At 32.9% G+C, this 19,104-nt stretch overlaps 1 protein-coding gene across 1 annotated transcript in view; it reads right to left on the reverse strand.

Annotated features, from left to right (window-relative positions):
- Nucleotides 1-412: 412 nt before the first annotated feature.
- Nucleotides 413-19,104, reverse strand: part of LOC149424965 (dicarboxylate carrier UCP2-like) — a 32,574-nt gene continuing 13,882 nt past the window's right edge. The window contains exons 2-10 of the mRNA XM_089650876.1: nucleotides 18,024-18,196; nucleotides 17,157-17,313; nucleotides 15,484-15,626; nucleotides 8,440-8,549; nucleotides 6,585-6,717; nucleotides 5,930-5,997; nucleotides 5,121-5,261; nucleotides 4,474-4,615; nucleotides 413-2,423 (exon numbers count right to left, since the gene is read on the reverse strand). Of these exons, the coding sequence (XP_089507002.1) occupies nucleotides 2,312-2,423; nucleotides 4,474-4,615; nucleotides 5,121-5,261; nucleotides 5,930-5,997; nucleotides 6,585-6,717; nucleotides 8,440-8,549; nucleotides 15,484-15,626; nucleotides 17,157-17,279 (972 nt within the window). The 5' untranslated portion in view covers nucleotides 17,280-17,313; nucleotides 18,024-18,196 and the 3' untranslated portion in view covers nucleotides 413-2,311. The remainder of the gene's footprint in view (nucleotides 2,424-4,473; nucleotides 4,616-5,120; nucleotides 5,262-5,929; nucleotides 5,998-6,584; nucleotides 6,718-8,439; nucleotides 8,550-15,483; nucleotides 15,627-17,156; nucleotides 17,314-18,023; nucleotides 18,197-19,104) is intronic.

The raw sequence follows: 19,104 nt of genomic DNA on the forward strand, positions 1-19,104 counted from the left end.
TATGATGTAACATAAACAAATATTATTTTTGATCAAATATATAAGGTCATTTTATCATAGTAATAGTGTTGCCAATAAAGCAATGTTATGTAGTACACAAATGGTCCATTTGTTTCCAACGCAATAGATACTCTGTGTCCTTATGAAAGAATTGAAATGTTGCTTGAAATGGCACTAGCCTTGATTTAGACAGTGACCAGATCTGAATAGCCAAGTACTTTCCATCCATCCTCTTGCCCATCTCCTTTCACTCGCTCCTTTTTTCTTCCTTACAGCGTTCCCCAGATTCGGGGCAACGTAGCACCACTGGAACTCTAGTGCGGTAACCACATTGTAAAAACAACAATCTAAAGAAATAATCAAAAGTACAAATAAAATAATCATTTATTTTTAATAATATTATTAACCGATTCATTTCATAAAAATTCACTTGGTCCAGCCAAATTGAATTATGTTTTAATCTCAGGGATTATATAAAGCTGCAAAAAATATAAAAATAAAGAAAACTGATAAAAAGTGTTAGTTTTGTGCCTATTTTAGATTTGTTATATAATTTACATTCGCCAACTCATTAACATAAATATATTATGGAATAGGAGAATCACAGATTATTATAAAATTAACAAACAATGCTTAACCTAACATAATTCATATATTGATAGAGAGTAGATCTAAACCAATCTTTCACACTTTAGTTAGCAAATATAGCTTTTTCTCTTTCTAGCTCATTGTATGCTAAATAAAAAAAAATACCTTCATAAATATATTTCTAAATGCTATATTTAAAAAAGTTTTAAGCTGAAGGTTTACCTTCTTAAGCAAGTGGGTGAATTAAAGATTCGTTGTCACCCTGTTATTACTAAGATACTTTTCAAGTACCTCGAGGACTAACTGTGAACATATTAAGAATATTAAAAAATAATCTATTTTTATCATAAAAAAAATTGAATTTATTGACTTATTTTATAAAATAATTTTAATTCTTATGCATTTTTACTAACAAAGAGTAGCTGTATCCCATAGGAAAACCAAGACTAACTATTCATAGACATTATTATCTTTCTGTATAAAAAAAAGTGGAAGGCGGGTGGTGTGGGTGTTTTTTATACAAACCTAGTTTTATTCAGAGATTGATAAAATTTGATGCTTGACTTTCAAAACAAAGAAAGTCATTTTCTCCATGAGATTTTGAAAAACCATCCCCACCCCCTTTCCCATCCCTTAAAGCAGAATTTTGATGCTTCTTGATGAAATTTTGCACACTTGACATTCAAAATAAGAGGAAAATTACTGTCTACATGTGATTTCGAAAAATTCTGTAAACATCGGACAATGCTGGGGACTTCAGCTAGAATTTTATATAATATAACATTATTATTACATTATGATATTATCGTCAGTTTGCCACAAGAATAACATTACTCATTACAATTATTTCAATATATTATGGTAACCGAGCCACGAATTACGAGAAAGGAACGATGCAACTGCAAGCGGCTTTTCGCACCATTTGCGGCTGCTTCGTTCCTTTCCCATAAATTGAGGTTCAGCTCGGAAGTTCTGCTCGCGTATGTATACGTAGCATTAGAACAGACCGTGTAAAGTTGCCAGTTTTAAGTTCATAAAGGTAGGTTTACATAAAATAGGATTTTGCCGTGAAAAATAATGAAATATCAAAATAAAAATTTATAATATCACAATGGAGCGTAAAGCTTCAACTAGTTAATTCTAATTAAATAATAAAAAATTTATATAAAATAATAGATAAATATATACATTGTATGTATGTACTAGGTATAAAAGTAAGTATATAAAATAAATATTTTCACAAATTGACATACAAAATAGTTACTTTTTAAAAGGTACCCCTTGTCATAGGGCAAAATCGATGACTGCTTGCAGCAAACCGACGACACAGTGAATCATGAAAATAATTTATACATTAATATAAAAGTAGTCAGTAAAAAAAACCTGATGGTGAAGTTTTCTTTGAATTTTGAGTGTATTGTACTAAAATCAATTAACCACACTTGTATCAAAACTTGCATAAATACATTTTTACAGTGTTTCTTTGTGATCTGCGAGAAGAATGTTAGTCACATCAATTATTTAAGTATATATACCTATTTAGAATTTAGCCAACCTGCAATATTTTCATTCACATTCCATGGATCAATAAATTCCCTTATTATCGTCATCAACCATCGATATATTTATTATCTACGTTGTGGTTTTAAAATGGCTATTACAATACCATCCAATAACTAAATTCGTTTGCATAAATTATTTAACATTTTAATAAGAAATTCTATCATTCATCGTCATTCTTTTGTAACTTAAAAGACACATATTTTTTGATTTGTTCGTATGTTATCCACATACAAATGTTCCAGGAGACGAGGCGAACAAAGGAAGGTGTAAATCTGAAAAAAAAATAAACCATTATTAATGTTTTATTTTTATTACTTTTACCAGTGGCTTATATATTTACACGTCACTTTTACAAGTTTGATCCTATTTGATCATAACTCATATTTGATATTATGTAGTACATGGCCAGTTTATTAGCCCACCCTCATCGATATTTGGTCGATGCCCACCCTAGATTTTTATTGTTTTGTCCTAATTGTTAAGAAAATGCAAAATTGGTTTAAAAAATTTGGTGCGCTTTTATGGATTTAAAACAATTTTGTTTATATGGCAACAAGGTATTTAAAAAATATATTGTTGTTTGGATGACAATAGCTACACATTTAATTTTTTTCAAATACATATATTTATTTTTTATACAATTTAAATATTGTATATACTTTTACTTGCGATAATTTTGTTACAAAATGTGTAAAGCAAAAGACGTAAAATATGCTTATAATGAAGATCAAGCAGTAAAGAAGTTTCTTTTAACTGAAAATGGTTTTTACACAGCAAAATTGCTAAAAATTCAATATAACTAGGCATAAATATAATTTCTTTGTCTGAATTTGGTTTTATGACCTGGAATATTTTTTATGTCATTGTGATTTGACCTATTTATTAATTTATTTCCCAACCCCCATCATCTCTTCCTCACTCCTTTCAGCCTTGCAATATACCCATATTGGGATGCTTAGTCCACCTGGTTCCAGAAACTTGGAGACTTGTGCGGTATTCACATATTAATAAATAACTAATTGAGATTAGAGTAGCCCAAAATGGATAAGATATGCAAACATACATTGTGTCATCCGTGTATGTAAGTATTTTGTCCAATGTTTTTTTTTGTGTAAATGAACCCACCTACTTGTTATCAATAATACTTTATCTCAATTGGAATTTGACTTTGAACGTCTTTGAATTTGTGCCAAAAACATTAAAGTTCAAACAAGTACGAGATTAAACATAAGTCTTTGTTTTTATCGATTAACCCATCGGCATACTAATTTTTATTTGACATCATCTGTGCATACTTGAGAAGGATTATTACTGTGAAGTATTGCACCCCATATTACGCCAAACAAAAGACGTTTTATGCTTTTATATAGATTATAATTTTATTGTGAACTATCTAAGTATGTGGCAAAAGTTTTAGTCGCCCTAATGGGGCGGGCAAAATGCCGATGCGAAAGAAGTGCAGCCCCCAATCTTGGCAGCAAGTATGCCGATGGGTTAAGACCCTTTTTAATAGCCTTTAATAGTTGACGTTTACTGCGAGTAGACTTCTCTTCCCAAAAAGTTTGTTTCTAATTTTCTTGTACTAAAATCAAAACTGAAGTTTTCTCTGAAATCGTAAGATTTATAAATAGGTGCTCAAATACCTACTTCATTAATAAACACACGATTTGACGATCGTTCACTTTTGAAGAAAGAATATTTACTGAACCATTGAACCATTGTGAGCTGATACTAAGGGCCAGTTGTTTCACAGATTTTGACAATTCAACAAATTTCAAAGGTAATTTTAAAGTTCTGTGAAATTTCTATTCAAGTTCTGTTATTATTTCAGTTCTATGAAACATCATACCTGTGGTCGAATAATAACAACTTGAATTGAACTTTCACAGAACTTGAATTTTAACTTTGAAATTTGATGAATTGTTCAAATTCTGTAAAACAAGACGTCCTAAGCAAAACGGTCTATACGTACATGGTACCTAAGTATGATAATAATAAATTTTCATTTAACATGTGAAAAATAATTTTGCTATCCATGTTCAAGGCTTATAAAAATATGTGTGTCTGCAATTTCGAATTTCTTTAAAATAATGTATTCTTTTTAAATGTTACATGTCGATGGCGTATTATACATATAGTACTGTGAAATAACCGGAAAAAAGGTTATATCTTAAAGTTAGGCTTAAAGTCAAACAATGTTATCTACAAAAGACACCAAAAATTAGTATTGGGATGGTTTTTTTGTAGATGACATTGTTAAAAGTGCCATTTTACTTTGGAGTGACTAATAATAAATACGCTGAGTAAGCGGAATAACCTTACCCTTTGTAAAATGCAGATGGACCCTCTTGTACTCCCATCCTGATGGCACATTCCAGTGCGCCCTTGTACTGACCCTTGGGGGAGTTCATGTACCGAGTCTTTACCACGTCCACGGGAGATGCTACCACTGTAGCGCAGAATCCTGAAAACAAAACCGCCATTATATTTATTTTATGAGCACATTTTCATGTTTAGATGGGTAATAATTTTCAAGTTGTGTACCATAATATATCATTTTTTATGATGACAAAAAATTACTATTTAAGTTGTGTTGTAAAATATATCGGAATATTCGTCTTTTAACCTTTTTTACTACTTGAGCTTATTAATATTTTATTTAACTAGCGCAGACCCGCGAAAAATCACAAGATACTCTGAATTCTCGACAAATCATTTCCAATTTTGAAAATGGCAACCAAAATAATTTTCTGTTAAAAATATTATAATACAGCTTAATTTTGTCGTTTGTCTGAATTCTTCAAACAATCAGTTACAATTTTGAAAATGGCACTTAAATTCAAAGCTAATTTGAGTTCATCGAACGAGATTTCACACAGTTATAACTAGCACACATCGCATCGATATTAGCATGTTTGATAATTAGGTAATAATTTATAAGATTTTTTCAAACTTTAGAATGATCTCACCTGCTATGACAGCAGAAACAAAGTGACACGGGATCGCATCCTTCATCAGATCTTTTTGGAGAATCGTACTCTTCACAATATCGTAACAAACTATTTCAGCCACATTGATGATCGCATTTCGGCTAATATTGGGGATTGTTCCTGAAAAAGAAAATACAATGAAAAAATCAAGTTGAAATTATTAGAGTTCTTTATTTAAATATCCAGATTTTAAATTGAAATCTAAATCATTTAATTGTTGTAATTTGTTCACAAAATTGAAAGATTTAAAAAAAAGAGTGATGTGTGTAATATATCATATGCATATTTATATTCTTTGAATCGTATTTATAAATACTATGGGTACCTATGCAGAAATATTGTTAAGAGTTGAAAAAAATTTTTTTCTACAAAAGCATAATTAAATCATATATTAGCAATTAATCTACTTTTATATCATGATTAATTTTCGGGTTATTGTGTCGTGTTGCGCTTTCTCCTTCTTTAGCCAACGTTTCGTAGGGCTTTACTTTATCCACCAGTAGGGCAGACGAACACAACATTAAAATACAAAAATGAATCACGATAACACTTTTGGCTCTGAAAATCTCACATTATACCCTATCTAATTTTGCCTTCTACATAAACAAAGAAAAGTGGTATGACTTAGGTAGGTATGTGTCATACCTATTAGGTATTGTAATTTATAAATTAAACAAAGGCTGTAATGGATCCACGAACCTTGCATTTTAACAAGTTGGATATTATGTAGGTACTTGTATTTATAAATAAATATTTACTACAGTTTTAGGACCAAAATGAGATCTTACCTCTCCAGAGTCCTTTCATGCCATCATTCTTTCCAATGTGTCTGTATGCTTGAATCGTTGACTTATATCTGTTGGATTAAAATGAAAAAGTGTTGTTATAACAATGAAATGATTGGACAGAAACAATGACTCTTAGGGCCAGGTGTTTCACAAAACTTGAACAATTGATAAAGTTTCAAAGTTAATACCAATTTTCAAGTTTTGTTATTATTCCATTATAGGCCAGTTGTTTCATAGAACTTCAATAGAACTTTCACTGAACTTGAATATTAACTTGATGAATTGTTCAAGTTCCGTGAAACAAGTGACCCTTGTAAAAGACTGCTTGGAATGGCTCTAGCCATGTTTGGTGACTTCCTTTTCCCCATTTCCTTCCCCTCTCCAATGCCTTCAGCCTAACAACATACCCCAATTGGGGATGACAAAGATCATCTCACTGGCTCCAGATGGTTAGAAGCAGCTGGAACTCTTGTGCTTCACATAAATAAATTACTGCAAAGACTTTATGAAATATGAAAATACAGAATACCTACACAGAGGGATGGAATTTGGACGCACACCACTGATAGATCCATTGTAACTATTTCCCCTTTCTGAAAGTGTAAATAGGGCTCTGTGATGGTCCCATTGTTAAAAACTAAAAATAATGTCTTACATTCCAGCTTGCGCCTGCATTCGCACTTTAACGACATCTGTGGGCTGTGCGAGGAGAACTGCAAAGGCTCCGGTGGTGATGCCAGCTGCTATTCTGGCGCTGATGTCCATCCCAGCTCCAGTCCGACCCCCGCCTTAAACAAACCATTTATCACGTTGAAAATTACATAAATATACAGATTCTTTGTCTTGCTAATAATACATAAATCAATAAATTGCATTCCTAATGCCTTGGTAAAATTACTTACGTCCACAACTTATTTTCTTAACCGTTTCGAATCATGCGTGTATTTGAAAATATGTGGATATCAGATTTTTTCCTTCCCTACCTAGAGCGAATAGAAAATTGGCAGTTTTCCAATTAACGGAATTAGGCATTGATGTATTATGTTTAGATGAGAAATGCAGCGAAAAAATAAGTTCCACTTTTTTTATCTCCAATTGACCTCCAACGCTCTAAGTAAATCTACCGAATCCAGTCTACGCGCACCGCTTATGGCGTTTTAATAGTGGAACTTGTTTCGACGAAATATTAGTACGCAATGGCGCCTCCAATTGTGCAGCTCTAAAGAATTAGGTATTTAAATCTTAAAGGTCACTATATGTTTATTGTTAAAATTTAAGTAGGTATTTTTTTTTGCATTAATTTTACCCGAAACTCTGGAACACGATCTTAGAGACCTAATGCCATTTTAAACGAAAATCGCAATCATTTCTTAAGTACTATTGATAAAAACTAGGTACAACTAAATTTTTCAAATAATTCTACATGGTGATATCAATCATCAAATATTATTTTTTATCACTGGCAACTTTAATTCAGGTCTGAAAGGGTTAATGCTTGACTGGGTATAAATAAATATATTTGAGAGGCGCTTATGGGTACCGCCGCCCCGGGAATCACTTATTGGATAAACAACACCTCTGCCGCTCTGCCATAGGTCACCACAAGTGGTTCGTCCCTTTTACCTTTTTCCTTCCCAGAACTTCTCATCCTTCCTTTCCTAAAAAGACCCTCAATGCAGAATCCCCAAAGATGACATAGGTTCCGAGGGGAATTATTTTCAGCAGGGCCTCCTGTGGGGAACTAATGTAAAAAAAAATAACATTCCTTGCATTACAGATTTAGGACTGGTCGTCCTGTGCAGCCGCAAGCGGACCAGTCCTCTCCGGGCGCTGACTTGCGAAGGCGCCAAGGAACCAAGGAGCCAAAGCGCTGATAATAACCTAACACAGTGCCCTTGATGTTTTTACTAGCGCCAGGCGCCGTTTGGCTTAGGGCCGGCCCTGTACAGATTGGGTACATTCCCAAATGCCCTCGTAAAAATTACACGAATCTACAACTTGCATTCCTAATGCCTTGAGGTTACGGAATTGGCAACAAACACATTGTTTCGGAAAACCACAAAATGTGTGCATTTGGCAGAATCTAATTAATTAATTTAACATTCGAGCGGAACAAAGGAGTGAACTCCGGTTTTAATGAAGCTGGTACATGAAACATAGTAGCTTTTAATTAGTACCTACTAAATATCTCTATGTATAATATTTATTTATGACTAGCTGAACCCCGCCAAGCATTGCTGTGGATTAGTCTATCTGTGCAGATTGAGAAACAATAGCACGTGTAGCTTTTACGTCTAATAGATGGTGCTGTTTATTAAAATAAAGATGTTTGTCAAACATGACGCTGTTTTTAAAAAAAATCATGTTTTTACCTGTCACAGGTGACATCTATACATATAGATAGATTTGCATAAGAAAATTCGTATCCCAGCGTAAGCGGCGATCTCGCGCATGCGCCTTATAGTTGATCTCCGAAATATTGTGACAAAATAATTTATTTTTGAACTTACGAGTAAATAAGGGTAGGTAGAACGCCTTGACAGTGTCGTAGAGCCCCAACCTGACAGAGGCAAAGCACATTTGGCGTTGCAGACCCGCTGAGAGTCCATTGTAGAGTGCTCTGAAAATAACAAACAAAAATATTTTATACCTTTACAAAACGAAAATGGACGAAAATGTGTGGAGCCTGGAAACGACTGGCCCACCCCTCAATACTATTGGGTCCATAGTAATAGTTGATACACCACTGGATAGGTTTTTAAAAGTAAAGCATTACGTAGGTACTCTTACCTCAATTGACTTTTGGGGTAAGCCGTAAAGTAACTTATGTTCTGCTTAAAAACATTTATTTTTATTTTTTACTAGCTGTACCTCGCCACGCGTTTCTATGGCTCAGTCTGTCTATGCAGATAGAGGAAAACATAGCGCGTGTTGCTTTTAAGTCCAAAATATGGCGCTGTTAAAAAAAATTGTCCAATAGATGGCGCTGTTTAAAAAAAAAACATATATTTACACAGGTGACATCTATATAATATAGGTATGTAAAAAATTTCAAAATAATCGAAGAAGAACTTTCGGAGATTTAAGACTTTGAACAACGAACTTGTGTTATATTAATTTGACAGAACTCGAATAGAACCTTCACAGAACTTTTTTTATTTATTTAATTTAATATTTTTTTTACTATACATTATACACTTTACAAATATAATGTAAAAAGTCCCGATAAACTGCTTTTTAGCAGTTTGTCTAACGGGACAATCAAGTTTAATTTTGATGAATAGTTCAAATTCTATTAAACAACCGTTCCTTATACATTTTTATTTATATATTTAAAGAAGATAGCTAACATTAATTAGTAATAGGGTAAACGTAAAACTGATAAGTATTTGTAAGATATATAAACAAGTGAAAATTACATTTCCATCTTGTATTTAAATGACACAGCCTCGTGTCTTATTTTCAAAGTTCAACACAATACATTACAGAAATTTCAACGGGGTATTTATTCAAAGAATCATCATTAATTTATGCCAAGGTTTTAGGGTCATCTATGACCAGGCGTCCATAATTTATAATATAGTTTTATATTTTTTTCTATCGTGCGGAAATTCGTAATTTTATTGACGTTAGAAAGAAAAATAATAATCCTTTCTAGTTTGACTAGAATATAAAAACAGCCAAAATTAATAATTCATATTTCGCGCCGTTATCGTAGTATTCTAAAAATATCGTGTAAAGTAGTATTCTAAAAGTATCGTAAAAATTATTTGGTATTTTTAATCATATGAACTAGATCTAATTGAAGGTACAGTTTTCTTACAAATTCCCAAAACACAAATGTGTTCTCGAAATATCGAGTTAACTCAATTTATCTGAGAATAGGAGTAAAAAAATTATGTAAAAGTATGGTTAACATTTTTCACGTTTGATATTAAAATTTTATTATTTGGAAGTAATTATGTATTTTTAAATGCATACACCGGAATGATAATTTTATCTAGATTCTAAAACAATATTTGGTTTTTCGTAAAATCAAGAAACAAGATGTATATAGCGCAATTGAAATACAGAGAAAACATTGCAAATTGCATACTGAACTAACGCGAGTATGTACTGAAGGGGGTTTTGAACAAACGAACATTTTATTAAAATAGATAGATTCCACCTACCTACATGGAATAGGTAGGTAGATCAAATTTTAAAAATAAATATTGCAAGCGTTAAATAACCGATGGTAAAATATATAGAGAAAAAAAACCTATCCATTCGTGTACTTATTATTTCTATTCAGGGGTGGCCATAAAACGTACCACTCTCATTTTGAGTTATTTTTAATTTAACCTGAGTTCACAAGTTGCTAAATCAATTTGTTGGTTTTTTAATTACACACGAATTGACACTAACTTGGCAGAACTTTCTTAAATACAAAATAAAACATCAGACTATTGTATTCATTGCCAAAAATCACAGTGCACGGTTTCTGCACTTCTCAAATGTGTAATTTAAGCTAATTTTCTTTATGAGAAACACACAAAGTTCTTTGTTTAATACTTACAAGAATTACAAGGTATGTGAGTATATACAGATAACGTGTAACATTCCTTGGTCTTAATATAATATTACAAAAGATAATAATTCAATTCAATTCGCAAAACTGAATTAGGTGTGCCTTATTATTGTATCAAGTATGCAAAATGGCACCATTATTTGACAACTGAAATTATTAAAATTCACTTAAAAAATATTGCGCATCTAAAACTTTTAATAGCTGCAATTAGAGATGTATAACATTACACGGTCAATATTAGATCCGGAGATAGATTTTTAGAGGTCACATAACAACTGGTAGTTCCGGTAGGAAATTAATATCTACCAATCTACCGCTGTGTTTCAGAAGAATTTTTGGCAAACATAACAAAGGTGTGGCATGATATGATACGTTACTTACCTAGATAATACTTTGACATGTATTATTATCATTATGGAATTCTGCCAAGGCAATGTATTTTTAAAATCAATCAATTAAATCATCGCCATATTTATATATCCAATTGAGTACCTACCTAACAAATTGTCTTTTGAGAGAGATATCGGAATATTATGGTCAAATCTAACTTGATATTAACTTCATAAAAATTATTATACCTACTACTTAACAATTTGATATTAGTATTCAATTTTTATTTTATACTGAATTTAACCAAATTATTTTAGAAAGCATATAATCTACGTACTTCAGGGGTCGGAGAACTTTTTTGGGTGTATCGTAAATTTTATATTTATCACCACATTGCTTTGTTTTCACCGTTCGCTGACCCCTGATATAGGAACACTCATGTTTAGGGTTGCCATATTCGGCCAGGGTCTCGTCGGGACGTTTCAGGATGGAGCAAATAAAAATTTTGTAATACTTAAACAATTTCTTTATTTTATAATAAGTAAGTTAATATGTTTGTTTTATAGGTTACTTTAATTGGTACTAGCAGAAGTACTTGGCTGGCCATACTTTTCAGAAGATTTCGCTTTTCTCAACAATTCTGGGTACCTTTTAACATAATTGTAGAACTCTATACAAGTCATGTTATAATTGACTTGACACTGTAAAATCGACTCCACAGTCTCTGGGCTATGGGACGCAAGGAAAATTAAAATTTGCATTGCGTAATTTCAATCGGGACATTTAAGGCTTTTGTCGGGACGTCGGGACAGATAGCTCAATAAAGGTGACAATCCCGATATATCGGGACGGATGGCAACCCTACTCATGTTATATATAAATAAAAATGTAAGGACGGGTTTGTTTCACAGAATTTGAACAATTCGTCAAATTTCAATGTTTATTTTCAAACTCTGTGAAAGTCCTATTCAAGTTCTGTTATTATGTAACTATGAGCCAGTTGCTTCACAGAACTTGAATAGAACGCTCACAGAACTCACATAACAACCCATTATAAGGATGGGTTGTTTCACGGAATTTGAACAATTCATCATATTTCAAAGTTGATTTGCAAGTTCTGTGAAGGTTCTATTCAAGTTCTATTATTATTTCATTATGGCCAGTTGCTTCACAAAACTTAAATGACATCAGAACTTGAATATATTCACATATACGTTATAACGTTGCATTAGAATACGCGTGTGTTTTTATGTACCTATATTATACAGGGTGTATCGGCACTAACCCGACAAACTTTAACTAGCTATTCCTTAGCACATTTGGAGTAAAAAATGTTATGGGCACTTTGCTGTCCGGTAGCATTTTTTTTTCAATTTCAATACGTGCCGATACACCCCAACAGCAACGCGTTGCGGGGTTACAGCTAGTTAATGATGTGCAGGTAACGTCACAACCCAAACAATTTTTTCTTCTTCTCAATAATATGTATTTGTTATTTTTTACCAAATCAGTAGAAATACGCATGTTTGTACACATACAAACTGTTAAATACTCATAAACTAGATCGTTGACATCACCATAGTTATTTTAATTCCACAAAAAAATCACCGATTGTGATAATAATTTTACGCAAAATCAATAAAAGTTTTCAAATAAATTAATGTTTTTTTGAGACTTGGTAGTGTGTATTGTATATTATAAATAACAAATCAAAACAAACAAAAAATACACATTAATTATGTCACCATTTCGTCCCACTACACATCTCTTCTTATAAACTCTTTTTCAGTATCTATGTAATACTAAATTGGTAGGTATGTCAAATTTCACATAGATGCGTTTTCTCTCCCAAGAAAACTCTAATGTGAACAAAGCTATCGCCCGATAATGTAGTTGTCAGGGTCACACACAAACAACTTAGTCATTATTTAGAACTTACTAAGTTGAAGAGATAACAGAAAACCAAAATTTTCCTGATTCTTGGCATCGATTCTAGTTGAAAATAGACATTGCCGCAATATGTAGTAGGTACCTACTTATTTACAGACCTTCTGAATAAATTTTAAGTCACGGTCGAAATCATTCACAAGTAAAGGCATATATGTACTTTTATCCATAGATTAATCCAGATTAATTATTCATTACGAAATATTTAAGTAATCAATAAACCAAAAAAATTCCAATAGAAATCTCCAGTGACATTTTATAAACCTGTCGGGCAAATAATAAACACAATCACGTGTGTTTTGGTTAGATTCGTGTTTACCGAAATAAATTAGCACTAAAACAAAAACAAGAATTTGGTGATGACGTATTTAACTGTTGACTTGTTTTTACTATTCACCGAAGACACCTATATACTCCTACATTATATACCTGTCTAATGCCTACCTAACATATTATTTGTATGTGGTTGAACTTCTAAGGCCCAACCACTGAAGCTTGGTCATTGAATAATTTAGCAAAAATAACGATCGTGTGTCGAAAGCTTACTGAATAGAATAGACCAGGGAGAGGTTTAAAGATGACTACTAAGAAGGTATCACGATCCAACTGTGTGTTTACTTCAAGAAGTTAATAAAATAAAAACCATAAATCATGCTTTTAATGAAATTAGTGCCCCGTTGAAAGTGTTCAAAGATGGTTTAAAAGGAAGGTATGTAAATACGAATGTTAGAGGGAGCGCGCCAATATTAAAAAAAACGATAAAAATTAAGCGAAAATGGTGAAAATATTGAAATAGAGCAAAAATCTCTCGACAAATGCTTTAGTTGCAATTAAAGATACACTGTAATTTTTTCATGCCTATAACATATTAAATAACCGAACAAAACATGTTTTTAATAATTTTCGGAGCTTACTTTGCGATTTTTTCTATCTACTGAATTTCAAATAATGTACAGCTATTATCTTAAAAAATTAAATAATTTTTTGTTGGAACTTTAAAACTTAAAGAGTTAACGAGAAACTTGTTATAAATCGGTAGAAATTGGATATGCGTGGGCTTAAGGCGATGCACCACGTCGTGTAATATTTTAAATCGAGCCGCTATCAATAACACCCCTTACGTAGATGGCGATAAGGTTTAAATTCCCGCTTAACACCATCCGCCTGTTTTGATTTATGCAAGAAAAAAACATGGCCAAAAAGTGCCTTTTATTTTATTTTGTAAATGTTCAGGCATAAATATTTAATTTTTTTCCGATCATTTTATAAATAACTTAATTTTCCACATTATACAATAAAAATATAACCGAAAATGGGTTTGTAAGTAGGAGATTTTGAACTTTAAAGCAGTTTTCATAGGCATTATACATAATTTTTTCTGGGCTTATAAAAAGACTTATCTAAAAAACACTCGATTATTTCAAAGGCCAAGATGTATTCTACTCGCAGTATTTAATTAAATCATCTGAACCATTTCTAGGCGACCAAATTTTCAAACCAAAAACACATGATTTTGCATTACTACGTAGTGCATCGCCAAGGTCAGAATAGTGAAAAAAACTTTATTTATAACTATTACGTAGGGTTTAACTAACCTAAACCGGCGGTAGGTAAGATAGATCATGTTAAATTTATTAATGCTAAGTCGGTAGTAATAGCAAATTTTTCTAAATAATGTGGGTTGTGGTGCTACAAAGTTTAGAGCCCCTACAATATACAATACACACAACAAAGTGCGAACATAATAAATTTTATAACAAAAATAACTGAAGCAATAATGAGCTGAATTTCATAATTTAAGCCTGCTTCTGTAGTGGATAGATGAATGCACGCGAAATCTATTTGTTATAAAAGCCGCGTTATTCAAGGACTCCGTGGTCGAAGGGTAATGCTCTCGTCTAGCAAGCTAGAGGTCGCGGGTTTAAACCAAGTAAATTTTATTTGATTAATTTGTGTTATTTCACAATTTATTCATTTGGAACAATAAATAATATACTCGTATTTGCGGCACGTTCCAGAGTGGAAGATTCTCTTAGTATCGCCCTGGTACAAGAACACCATTCAGAATTGAAACATTGCTTGAAATGGTTTTGGCCGTGTTTGGTGACTAGACCTGAATATCTGAATGGTACTTCCCCAGCTTCCTATTTCCCATCTCCTCTCCTTCCCCACTACCTTCAGCCTAACAACATACCCCGATTGGGGATGCCATAGGCTCTACTCTACTCCACTGGCTCTAGACGATTGGGAGCAGTTGGGACTTGTGCGGTTTCACAAAAAAATACATTTAAGAGTAATTTAAAAAAAAAATGTTTACTCTCAAAATACGTCCGTACATTTTCATATCATTTGTTTGTTGTTAAGTTGCGAATTGTCACTTACTTTACTCAATTTTGGATTTGAAATCATAGCTAATAGAAGCAACGGGAGATATGGCATGGAAGCGTGACAGTGTATGGACTAATTAAAGCCAATTAAAGCTGTGTAGGTAGAAACAAAGGTGGTGGGCTGCTGTGCTGCGTAGTTGCGATTAGCATTAGCAATAGTGAACCATGCTGTATACACTTTTATGGGCGCGGTTTTACACTAATCATCATGGTTCATAGCCATTGACTAGTTTCAATACCTACTAATCTTCATGGTCCATCTCCCTCTCTTGTCTCTTTGCTTGGAACGATCGATATAATAATTCGGTGTTTGAACTTACTTGGGTCCTTCGATCCTGGCGATGGTGGAGACGGTGGAGATAACGCCCTTGTAGAGGGGCGGAGGTGGCGCCCCGCTCAGAACTGCGCCCCCGCCGCCCGCCACGGCCGCTGCCAACCGTACCCCCACGCCCTCGCCCTGGACCTACCAAACAAACAAACATAATGTTACTTTTTATTAGCTACAAGCCAAAAATGTGTATATTCTTGGTATTCCTTATATTGTAGGTAATAGGCATTAAAATCGCTTAACAAACGGAAACTAAAAACTTCGATTTCAAGCACAAAACTGGTTTTTATTTATTTTGTAAATAATTTTATGAGAAAGCAAAAAAGTTAATCAACTGAAACTGTCACAGATAATCTTAGCTATAATACTGTATTTAATTTTAAATTGTTTCCTTTACGCGTTCATACATTTCTATTGAAAAAAATATTTTTAGTAGTTTACATTTATATTTTTAACTGAGTAATTTATTTTGTATTTGTATTCTACTCAAGCGAAACGATAGGAAAACCTTCAATTCATCTAAAGCAATTTTTTTGGTATTTACAATGTAAACCAATTCGTTATAAAGATTAATCAAAATGGTGATTTAGCATTAAGCTTGGCCCTTTAATCATTGTAGTATTGGCAGTGGCGGCTCGTGCCTTTTTAGTGCATTGCTATTTTTCTGCTTCCTTTATCGCGTTTCCACTATACCTCCCTTCGATTATCATTTTAGGTAAATGAATAATTATTGTAAATACATAATATGTTATAGCCCTCATTCAATATATTATACTGTGTGAATTTAATAAAACCTTGAGCGGTGAGGTTGCGTAAAATTTGCACAGCCTTTTCTGTATGGAAGATGGAAGTCCACGCAATTATTTTCTTCTCGCGAAGGCACTTCTACCGTGAGCTATGGAGATTTGAAATATTCAATTAAGTACCATCTAAAACAAAACCCACGTTTTCTCGTATTTACCAAAAAAAAACTCTTAACCCTTAAATGCATACTGTTGCAAAACTGCAACATACCGTTCAAACCACCTTTAACTCTTTGGTGTATACTTAATGCATGCCGTTTTAGAATTATCAAGTTCACGGTAATATAATATTTTATCGAGTGGCATCACCTTTTTTTTCTTTCGCGAATGTCAAATGTCACTTTTTCTTTAACAAAGTGAAGATTCTCGAAAATTGGTTGGAGGTTAGAATTACAGTTTTGTTTTGCTGTTATTATTTTGATTTTCTTAGGTAAGTAGATACAATAATACAATACTTATATGTAATAACTCGTATTTTTTCGGTACACTTATTAGTTTTGAGAATTTTTTTTTAGGTTTTTTTTTTTTTCATACGTAAATTGTTCATATTAATTTTTATTAAATACATGGTGTTGTAAACTAGCAACAATTTTTTATTAATCAAATATCATTAAAAAATTACAAAAAAATAAAATTCTTTATATTTCCTTGCATATGCATGTAAATATCTACAAAATATTTTTTTTTCCACAAAAATAAATAAATCATGCATTTAAGGGTTAAGTCGAGTAGTAACAACAAGTGTTGATATCAGTAGGTATGAACTGCATACATTTACGACTAATTCAAATTTATCTTATCTTTTTTATATGGGAAATGTGCGTTGTTGGTTATCGCCTCAAGGTAATAGTGACATAAGTACCTGAAGTCGAACTTTAGCGGTGTCCAGGGGAAAGGTGATCAAGTCCGCCACACATCCTGAAACTCCTGCTGTCATCAACTTGACGGCCAGGGGAGAGTTGTCCACTGGAGGTGCCGGAGCCATCTTTCAAGTTATCTGTATTATCACAGACTTGCGCCTGTAAATAATATTAGTATGAACCAAACTGCAGAACGTATCTCCTGAAATGTGTGAAATATGATAACTGTATTTTATTTTTAACATTAGGAGGCCCTGAGGAATATTCTTACTATCTTTGGGGATTGGATCGGTTTTTTAGGAAAGGAAGGAGGTGAAGTTCTAGGAAGGAAAAAGGTATGAAGGGTGGGTAGGAATTTCAGGGTCAATGAGTCCAGGAGTGAGATAAGTGTAAATCCATAAATCCTACTGCGAGGCAATGCGTCCAGAGAGTTCAGCTGGAGAGGCCAAAGAGTCTCCCTCAAAATTCCTCTCACGATCCGGCCCGCCACGCAGTAGATAGGCAGACGTATCCGCCGCCAAGACCTAGACAAACCTCACCCATGAACCCGGGTACCCCTGCTACCTCTAAACGTAGTGAACCACTTGGGTAACCTATGGTAGTGGTGTTGGTTATCCAATAAATGGTTCCCGGGGCAGTAACCATTCAATTTAACCGGGCGGTTTGAATGCTGCTCCTCATAAAAACATCCTAAATGAGGTGTTTAGGTTGACCACGGAGCAAAATTCTCAACCCAGGAAGCACAGGAAGAAGAAAATGCTATAAGAGAAGGTGGACTAATTAGTCTGAAGGCGCCTCATCAAAGCGAAAGGAGATGTAATAATGTTGATTAGAATATGTAGGTAAAATCATTAAGTTTGGTGACTTACTACGGTGTAGGTACTGGAAACTTAGGTAGGTACTTGAATTACGAGTCTCGAATGAAACTACAAGTTTTCTCTGAAGTCCTGGTTGTATGTATTCTGAATGCTAAGAGACCAACAGGGCTCGGCCTTATCAATTGACAGCTTTGATCGGGTCACCTTGTCGATCATAATCTCGTCTAGAAACAGAAAAATACACAGATTTCAGGAATCAAAGTGTCATGAAGTCTTTCTTCCGATTTTCCGGGAAAGTTTTTAGTTTTTGTTTTAATTCCAACTTCTGTATGGAACATTCTTATGTGTCTGATCAAAATCAAAAGCGTTTTTTATTGCATAATTAATATTTATCATAAAAAAAATTATTTTATGATCTATACTATTTTTTGTATTTTCGTTTTGTTGTGGAAAATCACGAAAACTCAAAAACAGTGTAGGTAGGTACTAAAACATAACGGATTGATTAAAAAAATGTAATGACAGAACGGTCTACTATTTTTTAAAGGAATTTCGTTTATTATTAAAATACTAAGTTAACTTTTTAAAATTGTTTTATACTTATTTTAACTTGAATTTTAGGTATATTTATCTACTACTAGTAAGTGTTAGACGTATTAATTAGATTGGGTATAACATTAAATAATATAATTCATCCTGTATTTATGGGTCAGATATGTGTAATGCATGTGTAAGCATGTGTAATACATTACACATAAGTTGTAGAGATTATTATTTATTTGAACAATTATTTCCACTATCTTAGCCGACAACCACAGTTTACTAGGTTAATAAACCGATAAAAATTCTATGATATCAGTAGGTACCTTAACATTTTCCAATTTTAAGAATGATTCATTATAGACGAACTTTAGAATGATTCTTTCTGACACCGATGGTCACCCTACTAAAAAATATGCGAAAGGTAATAAATTTATGTTATATCTTATATAATGTAGTTCACGAATTTCACCGCGGATAATCTTTATTTGGGGTTAATTGGTAACCAATCCCTATTACCAGTGGCAATAATACCCATAATTCAACAAACTCGAGTTGAAACAGTGTTATTTAGGTAGGTACTAAAAAAATT

This window comes from Hesperophylax consimilis, chromosome 3 (genome assembly GCF_061612785.1).
Source record: "Hesperophylax consimilis isolate HC1 chromosome 3, BYU_Hcon_1.0, whole genome shotgun sequence".
Classification (NCBI taxonomy): domain Eukaryota; kingdom Metazoa; phylum Arthropoda; class Insecta; order Trichoptera; family Limnephilidae; genus Hesperophylax; species Hesperophylax consimilis.